Genomic DNA, 17,253 nt, shown 5'->3' on the forward strand with positions numbered 1-17,253 from the left:
ACAGTCACAATTTTTTTCCATGGCATTTTGCATCCCAGGTACTTTTTTCCTTTTTTTTTTCTTTGTTTCTTTCAAAATGTCTTTTTCACACTAGTTGATAAAAATGAGATTTTTTTTCCTTCCCTTTCAGTACCAAAATTAATGCTTGCTTATGCAAACTTTCATAACGTTGAATTCTTGCTCAGATCAAGGCCATTTTTACATGAAAGTGTAAAATGTTTTCATTTCATGGTATTACTTTTGTGCAATAAAAGCTGCAGATTCCACTTAATGTGCAAATTTCAGAAGAAAGTGAAAACCTGCAATTTTTAATAGTAAACATAAAATATAAGTGAATCCTAATAAGGTCACATAGGGAGTCGACCTTTAAACTGCACCATGCATGGAAGTACCGAAGAGTTGAAGAGATGTACCACCTTCTCATCCCACTATTAACCTTAGTTTTTATGACACAGATGCTCCAGATCATGTGTTGGAATAGCAGCCAAGCATTGTGCCTGGCTGGATTCAGTTAAAAATAGTTAAAATAGCAGTGTACAACTCCTCTGTTGTGACCCCATGAACTATTATAGAGAGCAGGTGTGTAAGTGAGCTAGAGGCAGGGAAGAGGACTTAAAGGGAAATTGAAAAGAAATTCGGAACGGATGGAAAACCCTCAACTCTTCTGGTCGCCTCCCTGGTTCTTCAGCCAGCGACTCCTCTGGCTGAGGCAGTGGTCCCAAAGGATAGGCTCTTTGGAGCAACCAGATGAGAAAGAGCACCAGGCTCACAAAAATGTCTGTAGGCTTGTTAGAAATTGCAAGTGTCATAAATATGAATTATAGTTGGGGAAAAGGAAATCGTAAGAATATCCATGTGAAAATTAACTCAGACACCCATCTTCTAAAACCTGCAATCATAAGGAGTTTTCTTAATTGTCTTTTTTTTTTTGACCTATGAAATGCATTTCTGATCAAATACTGTGCTCAAAGTTGGATGCTGTCCAGACCTGTGTCCCAGGCTGACACCTTTTGCATTTTGAACTGCAGCATGCCATCACTTTTCAGGGTCATGGCTGTGCTCAGACTGGATGTAAGGATTCAGGGACTCTTCTGATGGGGAAAACCTTGCTTCTCGATACCACACTGGATCCAAGCTTAGACTCCCCTTTGATCTCACAGCTCAGGCAGACCAGGAGAAGCAGCTACTCCCAAGGAGAAGATGCTGCCTTACAGCGGAGCAGCGGCTGGCAGCTCAGGAGAAGCCAGGAGACGCTTTCTAGCAGAAGCAGAGCACCACTGCTCAGCAGATCGGTGGTATCATGCCCTTTTCTGCGTGCTTGGCACCACAGTTCCTCACTTCCAAGCAATGTATCTCTATATCTGTGTCTAAAAGAGGATCAACAGAATGCTTTCTGGAGATACCATGTACTTTCTCTTTGCTTGTGTAGCGCATAAAGGCAATCCCACAGGTAACAGGCACGTGAGTGCTTTAATTAACCCCTCTTTGCTCTTCTCACTCTTGCAGGCTGCACTTTTACAGCTTTGGAAAACACCTTTTGATTGCTCACAGGTTGCATCATTGGCCTTTGCTCAGCCAGGAGCCATTCCTCAGGCATTTTATTTGGAAAGGGAAAGACAGATGTTCTCTGAGGATGCAGGGAAAGGGCTGTTCATACCGAGGGGGCTCAGGGCCAGAGGAACAGCCCATTTCAGAGTCCACCATGGGCCTTATTTCAGATGCACGTCCTACACACTGCCACAGCAGCACAGATCAAGGAGACAGAGCAAACATAGCAAAGAAGCATGCGAGTGAATCTGCCTGACCCAGCACCAGCTTCCTGGGAGGAGTGCGGGTCAGATGGCCAGAGGCTGTTTGCTGTACGTGATGCTAAGAAAAACTAGTCTTAGCTGAGGACCCAGTGTAACTCCTACCTGAGTCAATGTGTATGTTCCCTTTGAAATCAATGGGGCTCTCTTTGACCCTAACAGGAAAAAATTGTGTAGAAAAACATGAGTCTTATGTATGTGTATGCATGTCTATGCATATATACTCTATATATGTATATAAAAGTATACATATGTATAGCCACTGTACATACACATACAGTGGATCTTACCAGACTGCAGGTATTTTGCCTGTTTTGCAGGACTTCAGTTGCCAGGTTTGTGTGTTCTTTCCAACTGGGAAATGCAAGGAGCAGGACAAATCCTGTATTTTTACTGCTGGCACATTTGCTTGTGAGCTTCAAATATCAGGCTTTGTCAGAGAGATAATCATGTCTGTTAAATGGAGTTGGAGGCCAGTGATGAGCACATTTGCACAAGTAATTCTCATGGACGTGTGCTTGAGATCAGAGTCTGGGGACTCCGTGGTGCCAAGAAGAGGCAGCTTTGTCAACTTCGCTGTGTGTCACTACCTGTTCAATGCAGCCTAGTCCTCATAGTTTCAAGGAATGGCTTGTCTTTGCATTTTCTATTCACTGTCTCTTGTTGCAGAACCGGAATTGTTTGCCCTGTGACTAATCTCTCTTGCTCTAGTCCAGTCTGCATTAAGCAATCACAGAGTCCAGCTTCCAGCTCCTATTCCAAGCAAGTCAAAAGTCCTAAACCACCTACTGAGTTCAGAAAAGGTTGTTATGCTCATTAGCTTGAGTGCTGGGCACAGCGGGCTGCAGACAAAAATGGTTTTATCTCTAATGTTTTTTTAACAGCAGTCCTCAATGCAGAGACTAAAGTGTGATTTGCAGCACATCTTGAGTGACTCAAAGCTGCATTTATTCCAGAGGGCCAAAGCCACAAAGTTTGATTCAGAGCTGACTTTGCATTTTTCTCAAAGCCAAGAGGTGTGGAAAAATATTTCCAGCCGAGTCTGATTTCACCCCAGCAGACAATTTGGCTTCAAACTTAAACCTAGACTTTCCTGACATGCCAGATTCCTGGCCTGTTTAGGGCTTTTCCACATTAACTACTTTTGCAGTTTAAAAAATAACGTATCCATCATTCATTTCACCTCGTGAGGAATGCAATGAATACACAAAAATGGGTCATGAATCCCACAGAATTATAACAGACATAAAAGAAGACTAAAGGCAGAATTACAGGGAATAGGTTGGGAAGGGCTTTGAGGGGTCGTGTAGCCCTCCCAAGGCAGCACCGACCCTACCTGTATCTTTCCTAGCAGGTGTATCCCACCTTTTCTTAGCCGTCCTCCATGAGAAGGATTCTCAGTTTTCTACAGCTACACTGGAGTGAGAACAGAGCTCAAGCATGGCAATGTGCTATTTTGCAGCTCAGTGTGGGCAAGGGCTGCCTGTTACCCGACTCAGAAGCCAGGTTCACTCAGACGAACCCTGTATTAATTCAGCAGCCTGCCCTCCCAGAGGGTCTCACAGCAAGTCTGGGCTTACTCAGAGCAGGCACAGTGATCTCTGCTGCTGCAGAAGCCCTTCCAGACGTGCCTGACATTTCCAATAGGACTGGCAGGAGCTCACATGGAGCTGAGCTAACGAAATATGCTCCAGAAGGTGGAGTCCTTCCCCTCCAAGCCACCAAAAGTGCCGGTTGATATTGCTGCATCCTCACAGCAGCCCCAAGGCTCCAGCCTTCGTTCAGGTCTTCACAGCTGCAATGGGAACATTTCTGTAAAGATCTGATGAGGATGCTCAGAACAGATGCAGCATTCTTGTACAAGGATGGACTGTGCAGTGAGCACAGCTAACCATTCCCTGGGTAACCTCTGTTTCAATAAGTCACTTACTTATTATTCATGGTCCTTACTCTAGCCATCTCATTAATCCCCAGCAGTTACGAGGACATTGTCCTACAGGATCACTCCTGTGTTTTCTGCTGCTTGCTTTATCTCTAACTCTGACATGGCTGGACATTATTTTAAAGTTACTGGGGAGGACTTGATCATGGTCCTGAGCAAAGTTGTTCATCCCTGTCTTCTGAAGCCAGAGGCTCTTCCAGTGTTGCTGTTGCACTGCCTGAACAATGCTGTGTCCAATGCACCTCCCCATGGGTCAGCCTGGGACTCCTTTTCTTCCCTGTCACTGGTCTCTCTTTGTGGGTACGGCTTCCTTCACCCTGTAACCCCAGTTGTGTGCTCACCAGCTTCTTATAAGCCAGCCTTGCTCCGTGTGGTGTGAAGCTCTGTGTGCTCCTTGCCGGAGGCACTCTGCCTACTGGGGAGACACCAGGGAGGCACCCTGGCCCAAACACGGCTTGGGCCTTCCTGCCCCTGGAGGTTGCTCAGCCCTGGCAGGAGGATGGGTGACTGCCAGGGATGACCTTCGGGAGTGTCGCAGCTGGGAAGGGGAGCACCAGCCCTGTGGATGTGAGCCAAAGGATGACTTAGCTCCATCCTTTTCACTCAGGACTCTGCCCTAGCAGAATACAGGAGAGAAAAAAAAGCACACAGCTAATACCATTAGGTGAAAGAGCTTCCCCACTACACCCAAACCGCTCAGTCAGCCTTGCCCTCTGCATCTCCTTTCAGGGGGTGAGTCTGGGAAGTGGCTCAGGGTGAGTGGTGGGAGACAAAGCAGAAGGTTCCCAAACGGTTTGGGGGGGTCACTCTTGGCCAGAAGGGAAAGAGCCCCATCACAGAGAGCCAGTCGTGTACCACCAGCCTTTCTCCTGTGCTCAGGGATGGATGCTCTGAGAATCAGAGCAAAGGGTTTTGTCTTTGATGTGCTAGTAACACATTTGTTGTCTAATTTAGTGATTATCCTTATTTAGCAAAAAACCAAGGCTGTCGTGAAGAAGGGACTGGCACAGCATTGCTAGTGGCGGTGACAGCTTTTTCTGTAAAGCCCAGAGGACATACAAGGACAAATAGCTGGGAGACCTCTGGGACATGCTGTTTGCAGGGCTCTTTTACCAACGTAACTTAGTTACTTGATTGGGAATCCCATAAGCCACAAAGACATTTCTAGCTCAGTAACCAAATTTGTGTTGATTGTGCTAGTCAATAAGAAATATCAGACTCTATAGTTAAAAAGGTTTAAAGGCTTACATTAGATTTTCCTTTTGATTGATATCTAGGATAATTTGCAGGAGTGAAAATGGAAAAGGTTCCCATCCCTTTCTATCTCTGCCTCCATAAGGAGCAGCAAGTTCATATGGGGTTGCATAAGGCAGAATTCTTTGCTATCAACTCTCTGCTCTCGGTTGCTGCATTTTCAGACCGCTATAGCACTTGGGGACTATTGTCACACCAGTAATTGTGCAAATTTATAAGCAAAGTCATATAAGGTAATTTAGAAAGATCGTACACACCTTAGAATCTAAGACTGTTAATTAAATAACATACTAGCCACAAATGAAACAGCCTAAAATTAGTCACAGAGTAATGTAACATAACCTGTGGACTCAAATTTGAAAGGATATGTTTTAGGCTTCTTTTACTAATCCAACCAAGTGTTTCAGTAATGAACGTATTGGCAGATGATTTTTTTCCTGTTCCTCTGATGGATAGCTGTTCTTGGTAATGAGCAGTACCCTGCTTCAGGAAAGCCCTCCCTTCCAGGGAAGCTCTTAAGCATATGCATAATTTTAGGCGTGCACAGAATCCCCACTGAAGCTGAGTGTGTGCTTGCAGCTAAGGATGTGCTTAAGAGCCTCCCTAAATGAGGGCCTTGATGTACAATTTAGAGGAAAGAATATATGCTGCTCAGTAGTCAAAGCAATCCAATTTACATAAATATTTATTTGTTTTCCATTATATATCATTTTTATGCAGGTGCTTGTGGGATGGATAGACGTCAGAACACATACATAATGGAAAAAAGCTTCAAAGGTATGGTATCCAGTGCCTGCAGTCACCCTGGCAAAGAGGTTGAGGAGGGTGTCGTAGAAGAGGTGAGATAGGAGACCTGAGCACCCGGGCGAGTGGCCATGCAGAGACAGAAAGGCACAGAGCAATTACCTACAAAATATGCCTGCGTGGCTCAGCTGGCAGCACTCTTGACTCCGAGCCAGATGTCTGGGGCCCATGAATTATGGATGCAAGTCTTTACAAGGCCGTAGGCTCCTGCCTCGGCAAAGCAGCATAGGACAGAAAGGGAGGGCTTTGCTGCAGGGACAGGAGGTGCAGGTGGAGCTGTCTGGCCAGGGGAAGCTCTTTGAGGACTTAGCCATCCTACCAGGGCTTTCTGGTGGCAGTTGCTGACGATAGGCCGGTGCATTTGCCTGCTAAGTCACAGCTCTGTAAGGCTCTTAGCTATCCTGAGCTTAAACAAAGCCACTAGAAAACAAGCTGACCCTGCTATGTGGCCTTCACTGCAAGAGATTTATAGCAGAGCTTGAGAAAAGACCTCACTCAGTACATTAACCTGTCACGCTGGCATGAAGCAATTAATGGGCATGGACTCTAGGGCAGTTCTAAAAAGGGATCATAGATGAGTCATGAGCACAAGGCCCAATGATTTTAGATTTCAGTTGTCCACCAGGTTTACATTGAAAATATTCTGGTTATGTATGGACTACAAGACCACTTGGCACAGTGGTCCCCACAAGCTCCTGATTGACTGGGCTGGGTTTTGGCACACTGAACTTGTGGTCCAGAAGCTGGAGCAAGGAGTCCGTCTCACTCGGAATAGGCAGGTTTCAGGCTGAGGTCCTTGATCTGAATTCAAGGCTGTTGTGTCTGTACACACCAGCTGGGAATGTCCCTCCATCAGCCGAGGAGGTAAATACCGCACAGCCTCTTTCTGTCACGTCCTTGAGCTGGTATCGGCTGAGTAATGGGGAAAATGGTACCTGCACACAGAGCTGGTTTCAAGACGCCCACTGGTCTGCTATGGCCGAGGTGTTACAGAGCAAGCCCTTTATCTGAACTAACAAGGAACGTCAAAAGCTAGTCCACATAAAAAACGATGATCAGTTTATAGCCAGGCCTAGAGAACACTAATCACTTCGTAGCTGCTGTTTACAAAATAAAGTGCTATAATATTTGCTAAAACATCACCTCACCACACAGAATCACTGAAGGAAACCAATAATCCATGACCAAGTCTTTCTCGATAAAGCTAAATTTAAAATATTAAAAGGGTTATGTATGTATATTTGACTCAGTCCACTGGTTTCAGCTACTTCAATGATTCCCTTTTTCAGAAAAAAAAAAAATTATTATAGTATAGTTAGTTGTTCTTTTTACTCAGAACAATTAATTTCAAGATTAAACTAAATTACTGTGTTTACGAAGTTAAAAAGCTGCTTTAAACACGCACAGTAGGAATTCCCATCCATAGACACAGTCACACAGAGAGTGGGGTACCAGTGTGACTGAGAGAAAAAGAATTACCGTGACAGTGAACTGTGAAATGTATTTTCTGCTGCTAAATTTCTTGTTTATTATTTAGGAGCTGAGCCATTTTCTTTACATGTTTATCTCCTTATAAATTGAAAAATCAGGCCTAGAAGCCATGTCAGGAAAGTTGATGTGTTCTTTGCGGCTGCTCAGCCTCTGCAGACAGGCACGGCTGGCGCTGGCAAGGGCAAGGTGCCGGGGACACGGGAACACACCTGACTTCCCAGGGATCTTCGGTAGCTGAACATGCAGGTAGTTAGCAGCTGAGATTTTTCAGAAGCGTCTGCCTTTGGATGGCTAAAGGTTTCCAACAGTCCAGTCCGAAGGGCAGTTTCTGGGTTCAGGCAGCCCCAGGGCTCTGGTGGCAGCATGGGCACTCAGTCCCAGACGAGCCCCCAACCAGAAGGAGCTGGGTGACATCCCCGATGCTCAGTGCACAGCTCTCCTCACCCTGCCAGGTCTTGCTTGGCCCTGATGAGCCACATTCATCTGAAAGATGGAGAGAAAACATCTGCTAAGCTGGGTCATTCAGGCAGAAAGACACTCCCAGTCCCAAACAATTGGATTATGACAGCAAAAAGACTTGGCAGGCGGGTGCTTTGTGTTCATATACTTTTATGCACTTTAAAGACGATCTCTTTTCCCATCAGTATCTCTTAGGTCTAACTGGGGAAAGCCTGCCCTGCAGCTGAAAATCATGTTTGGTGCTCCTGACCCCAGCCCAGAGCGTTGCATGGGATGCACTGCCAAGAGGGGGCATGGGGGTCCCATGGCTTGAGGCTGAGGTCAGGTTGTGGTGGACCTGGTCTGCCACCAGCTTCCCTCAGTTCTCCAAGGGGACCAGGGCCACCAGCTCCACAGCCCCTGTGCTGCGCTGGCCTGGCTGGAGGCTGTCCCCAGAGCAGGGCAGGCAGGACAGAGATGTCCCTTTTGCAACCTGCCACCAGAAATGCAGTGGCTGAGCTGCTAGTGGAGGCCCAGGGGGTTAGGCATGGCCGGTTTGTGTTTGCCAGGGTCACCCACAGACAAGCCCAGCTCTCGCCACAGTGTCTGACAGCTCCTTGCGCTGGCGAAGCAGCAGGAACCCTTCGGGGCAGCGAGGGGCTGGGTGCCATGGTGCCAGCTCTGAGCCCCTTGGCACGTGGTGACAGTGGTTGAACGGTCACAGGATTTTCAGAGCAGTTTCTTTCCTGTGCATGATGTTCTGTGATACCATTTCCAAGCTTTGATTTGCAGCTGAGTCCTTTCTATTTTTTAGGGTTTGGTTTTTTTAAATGAATGCTGATGCACTGCTGGAATAATGTGAGCTCAGGCACTAATGTTTTAAGGAAAAAACCCTTATGCTTTGCACGATACCCAGCAAAATCCCAGCAGTTAGAAACGTTAATGCACTTACCTCAGGGACTTGGGGCTTGGTTCAGTGTGGGTCATTTGCTCGTTGTACAGGAATGTGTCCCCACAACTGTGTCACACTCTGAAAAGCAGCACTAAGCTATCGCTGTGTTACTGTCCTAGCGGCAGCCAAGGTTAGCCAGGTTAATGAAAGCAGCCAGAAAGGCACGCTACACTGAACGTCATACATAAATGTGATTAAATAGTAGGAGAGCATGTTTTACCTGTGTACATCATATTTCCTTAGCACTTCAAACGTGGCAGTAGGTACCGAGGCTTGTCATTAGTATGCCAGAGGATATTCAGGGCAAAAGAGAGGAACTCAGTCTGTGGGAGGGACGAGTACATTTCCAGGCCCTGGTAAAAGAAAGAAAACCTCCTTCACAGGTCTGGCGACTGGTATCCAGGCAACCCAGAAGACAGGGACTTCCAAATTAGAGCACATTCCCCAGATTTTTCTAGCGTGGCCAGCTGAGCAAGTGCTTCCAGTGAGTCCCAGCGCTGCTGGTGGCAGTGCCACGGGTCGGGCTGAGCTTTGCACCTCCACGAGAGCCGACCCCATGGTACATGGAGGATGATGAGGCGGCATTGCCAGAGCTCACACATGGCCTGCAGGGTGAATGGGCTGAGAATGTCTAAATACATTCGTTCTGGGTTAAACTAATTCATGAAATGAAATTTGACAATTGATGCCAGACTTTTTAATTATCCCCAAATTACCTTAATAACTAAGTAACCCAGATGCTTCCACATCCTTTAGAGTTAAATTCTCTGCGATCTTGTGCATAATGTGTCTTGTGAGCTAATGACTCCCTGGTGTATAGCAGGTTACCAAACATACACTGGTGCTCCATAAATTATACTGTATCTGGAGCGAAGGGTCTAATCCCTAGCTAGACACAGAGTTCCCATTTATGTCAGTGGGAATTGGCTCTTAGGCATGCTGTTTCTCAATACCTTCTGGGAAAAGGCAATTCCTGGGAGAGGCCAAATGACTCAGGGCAGCCCAAGTGGTATTTCGCTGGTCTTCCCTGGGAAGGGAAGGGCTGGGGCTGCGGCTACAGCCTGAGGGACACCTGCCTGGGGGGTACTGTCAGCGCTAGCAGCAGTTCAGGTGAATTTTAGCTTAGGAAGATAAAAGTAGCTGAGCTGGACTTAATAAAATACATGATGTGCTGGGATTTTTGCCTATGCCAGCTCTGATGTTCCCACTTTCACAAAAAAAAAAGCACTGACCCACACAGCTGTTTACCTGCGTGCTACAGCACAGCGGGAGCAGGACTTCTCACTCTTCCCCCTTTTTTGCTGTAGTAGCCAGCAGTCTTTTATAATCTACATTTTATGAATTTAAACCCAGCTCTGTTTCAATTTGTTCCCTCCCAGCCGTAGTGCCGACAGGGAGTGCTTTGTAGTGGACTTTCAGGGTGCCGGCAGCCTCGTGCTCACACGTGGAACTGGCTTTGCCCTCTCATCCTCGCATGGCCCAAAAGCCACACACCCCTATTCACGCTGCCCACTTTTGTGAGCTCCTGCTTTTCACCCCCGTGAGCATCTTCTCAGCAGCACGGCTTGAGGCAGAGAAGCAAGTTTGTGACAGTCTTCCTGTCCTCTCGCCCCAAAATTTAGAGCTGGCTTATTAAAAGCTGCCCATGCTCTCCTAACGAGCGCTAGGTACTTGTAGTAGCCACCAGAAGCTGTAACTTGCTGGCAGGCAGAGCTGAGCCCTTCTTTGCCTTAGAATGAATTAAAGCCTCAGGGCTGAGTCTGTCCTCCTCAGCGGGGCCTTGTCCCTGAAGTGCTCCTGCACCAGTGTTGGCTCGGGCACCGCCGGGGGCTTTCAGCTCCTTGCCCACATGAGTTCACCCACGCACACCCTTCCCAGTGACTGAAGAATGGGGCCCAGTCCATATGGCACAGGTATTTTTAGCCTAAAGATCTTCATTTTATTACAGGGTTTGTTAGTCTTTGTCTATCGCCTCCTCACCTTTAAACGCTAACGGCTCCTAGACTGCATAGCACCTTAATTTAAGTCATATACATAGCAAAAGCTAGTAACATTGAGCTCACTCATGTACAAAAGCCTTTGGTCTTGCAGGGTTGCTCCATCACTCATTAGAAGGACAGGACAGGACAGCTTTTCACTGACTTGCCTGTACCGGGCTGGGGTTGGTAAAGCTGGAGGGCCAAACCCTGCTGCCAGCAGCTGGGGAGCATTGGTGTTGCTTTGGTTCCTGTCTCCTGTCATGTACCAAAACAGACATGTTGCACTTGGAAGCAAAGGCATTGTTAATCTCACCCAGGCTGAAGTCAGATGAGGAGTTTCTTAATTTTATTACTAAATAAACATTGCACTGGTGCCAGGGCCTCTGCCAGCCCTCATGTCCCTGATGGTCCCAGCATGGGCCAGCTGGTTTGCTTCGCAGTGGAGCTTCCTCCCAAGCTGGTTTCACCAACCCTGAGAGCTGAGGACTCTCAAGATTTGCTCGTATCACTGAAATTGGAGCACACAAATGCAATCGCTTGCTGCAGGCCGCAGGGCATGACCTGACACCTTGCTCTGGACGCCCGCTCAGTGCTATCCCCCAGCTGAGCCAAGATGAAGGGCACCAGGCCCAGGGGCTGACGGACACACACACAGAGACACAACCCCAGAGCTGATGGAGGGAGCATTGCACCACAGAGTGACGCAGACCTGACAAGTGAGTTAGCAGGACGGGGCGGATAGGCACAGAGACGAGGTTTGTAAAGGAGAAGCGATATCTTGTTGTCTGTCTATTTCTTAACCTGAATTTCTCTTTTTGTCTCCCATACTAGATAGCGGGGGCAGCTGGGATTGCAGCTATTTTGCAAGTCCCGCTATTTCACCGGGAGTATTTCATATATACCAGGATCTGCCTTTGTACTGTAACCCAGCACAAGAAAATGCCTCATCTTTCATTGCATCGCTCTAATTCTAAATTAATGGCACTGCCCAGCAGGATGCACACAGCAGCAATGGCACGTTCTTGAATGTCAATGTTAAGACCTATTTATTCTCTATTGTTTTTTTTAATTATTATTTTTAAAGCAAGACTGGCACTGTACCTTGCAGCAGGCTGGCATACCCCAGCCAGGGTCACCGACAGGGGAGACCGGTGGTTACAACTCTTACACCAACCTTGTTCTCCCCATGTCGCACCTCCTCCGTCACCATCTCCTGTTTTCTCCAGCCTAGGGGAAAGGACCAGTAGATGTCTACAGCAATGGGGGGGGAAGCAAAGCAAAAGCAACACTCAGATGAAGGCTTGTCCCCCCTGTGGAAACCCAAGCGTTCCCCACTAGCAGGAGCAGCCTCCTCCCAGTCTTAATGGCAGAGGGAATATGAAGAAGTCGGTTTCTCCCAGTGCTGGATAGCCCCAGAAACCAGAGCTCTCAGGGGACGTACGCGCATGCGCTGCACTGATGCAGTTCTACACCTGCTGGAAATGTTTTCATTCAAACATACGGCATTCGATGTTGACCAAAGCCCCCAGGACACTAACCCTGTAGCTGGCCCAGCAGGCCAAGTACCAGCAGAAGGTCCTGCCTGCAGAGCCGACTCGCCACGGCCGCGTGCATGGGTCTGCGGGTCGACAGGGCGGGATTAAAATGTAGCTCCTTAGGATTTAGGGGGAGGGAGGGAAAGGATTGCCACTTCAAATTAAAGATTGCAGTAAATGACAACTAGAACCTTTTACAGGAAAACCTTCGGAGCAGGTTTTTATTTCTTTCCTGCTAGTGAGTTGTGGATGCAATGGTCTGGACACACCCAGAGCAGAAGCGTCGGGTGTCTGTGCTGGATGCTTCAAGGATCTTCCTTACCCCCTGCCCCCTGTGCCCCCACCCTTCCTGCAGAGGTTCAGTTGTAATTAACCTAAGCAAGCTAACAACTCTAACACTCCCACTCCGCTCTTGTTTTGCAGATTATATGAAAGAATCTGTGTGCAGCTCCAGCACTTGTTCTCTGAACAGCAGTGAAAACCCATACGCCACCATTAAAGACCCCCCCATTTTAACATGCAAACACTCCGAGAGCAGCTATGTGGAAATGAAATCGCCTGGTCACAGGGAGTCCCCATATTCAGAAATGCCAACTTCATCGACAGCCAATAAAAACATCTACGAAGTTGGTACGTGAGGCGGGCGGCAGAAGGGCTGTTCCAACAGTTGGTGTTTTTATTGCAGATGCTGATTTTTTTTCCTTTCCCGACACAAGTAGCATAGCCTTGGCATGGTGCAGGGAGGCGCTGGCTGGGGGGGCAAGGCCTGGGCATTCGCGTGTTGATTTGGGGAGCTAAGTCCTGGGTGGGGGCCTGTGCTATGGTGGTGGATGTGAGCCATGGTGCAGCACTGAATTGCTCCTCCAGCGCCGGCAGAGGAGGGCTGCAGTTCCCTCTTTATGCTCTTGTTTTAAATTGCTGCAAAGTCCAGCTGCAAGATTTTGAAAGCACAGAAGTGTTGGTCTTTTGAAGATGCTATCTGCAGGGCTTTGGGAACCACCTGCCCTTGGATCTGCTTGGTGTTTTTCTCCCTGGTCTGCCCCATGCGCTGCCCCACGTGCTGCCAGTAAAGCTGCGAGGGGAAGAGACGGTTTGGGAAGCTGCTGTTCCATGCTTGTGACAAAATACATGAGTAGAGTAACTAGTTATGGGAGCACTGCTAGTTACCATAACCCAGTTCTCCTTGCTTCCCTAGAGCCCACTGTCAGCGTGGTCCAAGACGCCCGCGGTCGGAGTGCCAGTTACCTCCAAAATCCATACGACCTGCCTAGGAACAGTCACATTCCTAGTCACTACGACCTCCTCCCCGTAAGGCACAGCCCAACGCACGGGCCATCTTGGGACAAGCAGTCTTAAAGGGATGAACTTCACTGGTGCACTGTGCTGCAAACACAAACTTTGAGGATGCAAAAGAGAAGACAATCCTTTTCTGCGCTGCAGGATGCTGACGGGACTTCAGACTGTCTTACGCAAGGACCTAACGTAACACAACATCAGCTTGGGCCAACTGCTGCTGCATGATGTTATTTATAAAGACATTTTTATATGGGTAACAGGAACTAACGAGAACCTCCTCCACGCGTGACTGGAGTATGTCACCCCCGGGAAGGTGTCTACATGCTCCAGGCAAAAACTCTCTGTGGCGTGTATTCTAACCCTGGCTTTGCTGTAAAATAAAACACAAAAACATGCTAAGTAGACAGACTTATAGACATACATTTCTACCAACTGCATCAAAAAACCTTTTACTGTTAGGAACAAGGTGACTAGGAATACGCTGGAATGTATTTTACATCTGTGTCATGGCAATGGACATTTTTCTGAACGAAAGCAGGGAAACTTGTCATTTCACTGTCTGGAAACCCCATTTACTGCCATCACCATGTGCAACCTGCGCAGATCATGCTTGGTAATTAGCACTGAGTTGTTCATCTTTATATTCAGTACCAGGGTATTTGAGTAGAGGAATATTAACACAGACACATTTGGTGCAGTTTTTAAAATGTAACATCTTGGCAAACGTCCACTGATCTTTGCTAATGACTTGAATTTCAACAGTGAGTCTCACACCCAACTTACCACACTTTTAACAAGCTATAAAATACTTTGATTGGCACAGATAGGCTTTAATTTTCCTTATACAGCTTCTATTTTATTAGATAAATACACCCGATCTGTCAGGCAGCGTGAACTGATGGACCTTCATTTACTGCCCTGGGACGCTGCAGGTTTGCACAGACTAACCCTGGTTTGGTTTCCTTTCCTAAAGCTAAGACACGTCGGCTTCTCTAGTCCATCTTTACAAACCATCTCATCATGATTCACTTAACAGCGTGCCATTTATGACACCCTTTAATTTGATGTGCATTACCATGTAGTGCAACTTTATCCGTTGATGATTCCACCTGAAATGTCATTAAATTGAGCTGAAACTGGGTTTTCTTTTCCAGCAGCTGTTTGTGAAGTAATTATCAAGGGATTGGCCCATGGTAAAGTTTTGGACTAAGCCACCATGATTGTTTTGGGTTTTTTTGTAATCTTTATTGACCTAGAAAGTAGAATACTTGCCGTTAAGCAGTTCCTTGTAGATTTTGAGCATGAAATAGTATTGATTCTAAGTATGTAGTTTTATTAGGCAAACGTGGAAGTAGCAAGTTGATTGCCTCTTAAATATAAAAAAAAATTCTGTTGCACATTCACCAGTTTAATGGAAGTAGAAGACAACAAAACCAGCACCAATTAGTTGCTCAAAGCATGATCACTCACGTAACCTGCTGGCCTAGGGAACTGGTAAGAGGAGCCTTCCAGCTCGGAGGCGGCGGCTTGATCCCAGCTCCGAGTCAGACCAGGCGTCGGATCACTCGGAGCACCCTGGTGCAGCCCAGCCCCTGTCCCCGCGGACAGGCTCAGCCCTCGCCTTGCGGATCGATGCCCCTGGCACGGTGGTACCAAGCCGCCAGCAGCCTTCACAGCACCCCTGGGCTCGCTGCCGCAACACGCTCGCGTCAGGGCACGGGGAGCCCCAACGACACGCTGCTGGAGGGGCCGGGACCCCGCCGGGTGGTCGGACTGGCTCTGAATCCCTCTGTGCAAACCCAGAGCTCTGCAGCGAGACAGCCGAGCTGAGCCCAGAGATCCCCCAGGCTTCCAGAGCAGCAGATTTTCATGTTGCAGGATAATACATAAGTAGTTCCATGAATGCTGCATGTCTGCATGGGGGCAATGGCTGATCAGCAATAGCAATTTTATTTTCCAGGAAAGCCTTATTTGAGATGTAAGTAGACAATTATTTTGTAGGGCCGGTAGGAATATATTTTATGTACATGAATAGAAAGACTTACCTCAAAAATAATCAAGAGAAAGGCAGTTCGATAAGGAATACTCTTGTTCGAGACTGACCTTGACACCTAGCACAAGCAGTCTCAGCTGCCAGCCTGACCAATGTTTGTGTGTGTGTTGCTGTAAAGTTTGCGATGAGACTCCAGAGAGCAAAGATGTGCTCAGTTTTTGGGTTTTTTTTAAAGCTGGATTTTCAAACCAAATGCAAGGATGTGCATAGAGCTTAACAGGAAAACAAGCAAACAAGCAAAACCAACAAAAAAAGTACCTTCTTGTATATTAGCATTACCTTAGGAAATAGGCACCAAAATGGCAATACTTTTTTAAGGCAAGACAGATTTGTAATATATTTGTTCACTGTGCAAAGGTATTCTACCTTGTACAAAATAAATCGAATTTCTCTCAACGTGTACTTCTCAAACGTACTCATTTGCAGACTAAAACTTCCAGCCCGTGGTCAGGTCCGAGTTCTCCAGGCGATGGGGCTGGTCACGAAGGGGCTGTCCACCTCAACGACAAAACCCTCAGGTGTCAGGCTTACGAACCAGAAGCTGGTTTCTCTGTTGCAGGATTTCTCAGAAAACACAATGCTGTAATTCAGACTGTCATTTGGAGTTAATTTAAGTAAGGCCCGGCTTTAAAACAAAACGTACTGTACATGTACATACAGTACATGCCAATACAAAGCAAAACTGGCTCTGTACATGTCTGACAACTCCTCCGGTAGCTCTTGCTCCCCAGCAGCTTAACCTTAGCGGGTCTGGGCGAGAGACCCCGGTGATGCACAAGCCTGGCCGGACTCGGTCTCGCACACCTACAAAGAGCAACCTGGGGCGAGTGCCACCACCAGGTCTCTCTCTGATTTTCATGCGATGCATTTCAGTGCGTGTTGTGACAGCGCTCGGTGACACCAGTGGGTTGTTGTGCCTTCAGGCAGGCACTGGAGGACACAGGCCAGCACAGTCACCCTTACGGCACCCAGCAGCGATGAGGCCGGGCACACGGCAGCTGTCTCAGCAGGTTTGTCGGCGCTCCCAGGGAACCTAATCAATAAATCACAAGCGCAGATTTGCAGCAGAAACACCTTCAGAATTAATGACTCCCAGGCAACGTAGCAGACTGCTACATGTTGAAGCTTTTTCAATATTTGTGCTTCATATTTCTACAAATCTTGTTAACTAAAGCCCAGCATGTAATCTTCTTACTTGACAAGCCACACTCAATAAGCTATTTAAGTCTGGAAATTCATCAGGTTTGAACTGATAGAATAAGTAATTCTAGCTTAATAAAAATGTCTTTAAATCAGAACAATTCCATGTCCTTTCTGCTTAAGAGTCAGAACCTCAACTCCCATCAAACGCAAGAACCACTGATGCTCGCTGAACAGCTTCATAATTGTCAAGGTTGGGACTTTCAAATATGTAAATGATAGCAAAAGCTTTTGGCACGTAAAGCCAATTTTGCAGCATTATACAGAGTTCCCAGAAACTCATAAAACTCATTTCAGGGCCCAAAAGCAGCATCTGTTATCATCAGTTGTCTCCTATTAGCAGAGAAGAGACACTTCAGTCCAGAAGTAATGCCAACGACAGAAGAAAATGATTAATCAGCAGCTGAACGGGAACAATACCCCGTCGGGTCAGTGTTCAGACAGAATAATGTCTTGCATTGTCTCTCCAAAAGCACTTTGTGAAGTACCTTCTTGTCCCAG

The 17,253-nt window shown here is 47.1% G+C and overlaps 1 protein-coding gene across 8 annotated transcripts in view; it reads left to right on the top strand.

The window, feature by feature from the left end:
- Positions 1–15,942, top strand: part of MEGF11 (multiple EGF like domains 11) — a 293,113-nt gene extending 277,171 nt beyond the window's left edge. For 5 of the 8 annotated variants that reach the window (XM_072871110.1, XM_072871109.1, XM_072871116.1 and 2 more), the window contains 3 exons: positions 5,725–5,781; positions 12,627–12,833; positions 13,399–15,942. In XM_072871110.1, coding sequence (XP_072727211.1) covers positions 5,725–5,781; positions 12,627–12,833; positions 13,399–13,559 — 425 coding nt within the window. In that variant the 3' untranslated portion in view covers positions 13,560–15,942. Of the gene's footprint in view, positions 1–1,160; positions 1,239–5,724; positions 5,782–12,626; positions 12,834–13,398 lie in introns of those variants that run through there. The other 3 variants (XM_072871111.1, XR_012043914.1, XR_012043915.1) reach the window with 3 other exon arrangements.
- Positions 15,943–17,253: the final 1,311 nt, after the last annotated feature.

The sequence above is a fragment of the Ciconia boyciana genome, chromosome 8 (assembly GCF_034638445.1).
Source record: "Ciconia boyciana chromosome 8, ASM3463844v1, whole genome shotgun sequence".
Lineage (NCBI taxonomy): Eukaryota > Metazoa > Chordata > Aves > Ciconiiformes > Ciconiidae > Ciconia > Ciconia boyciana.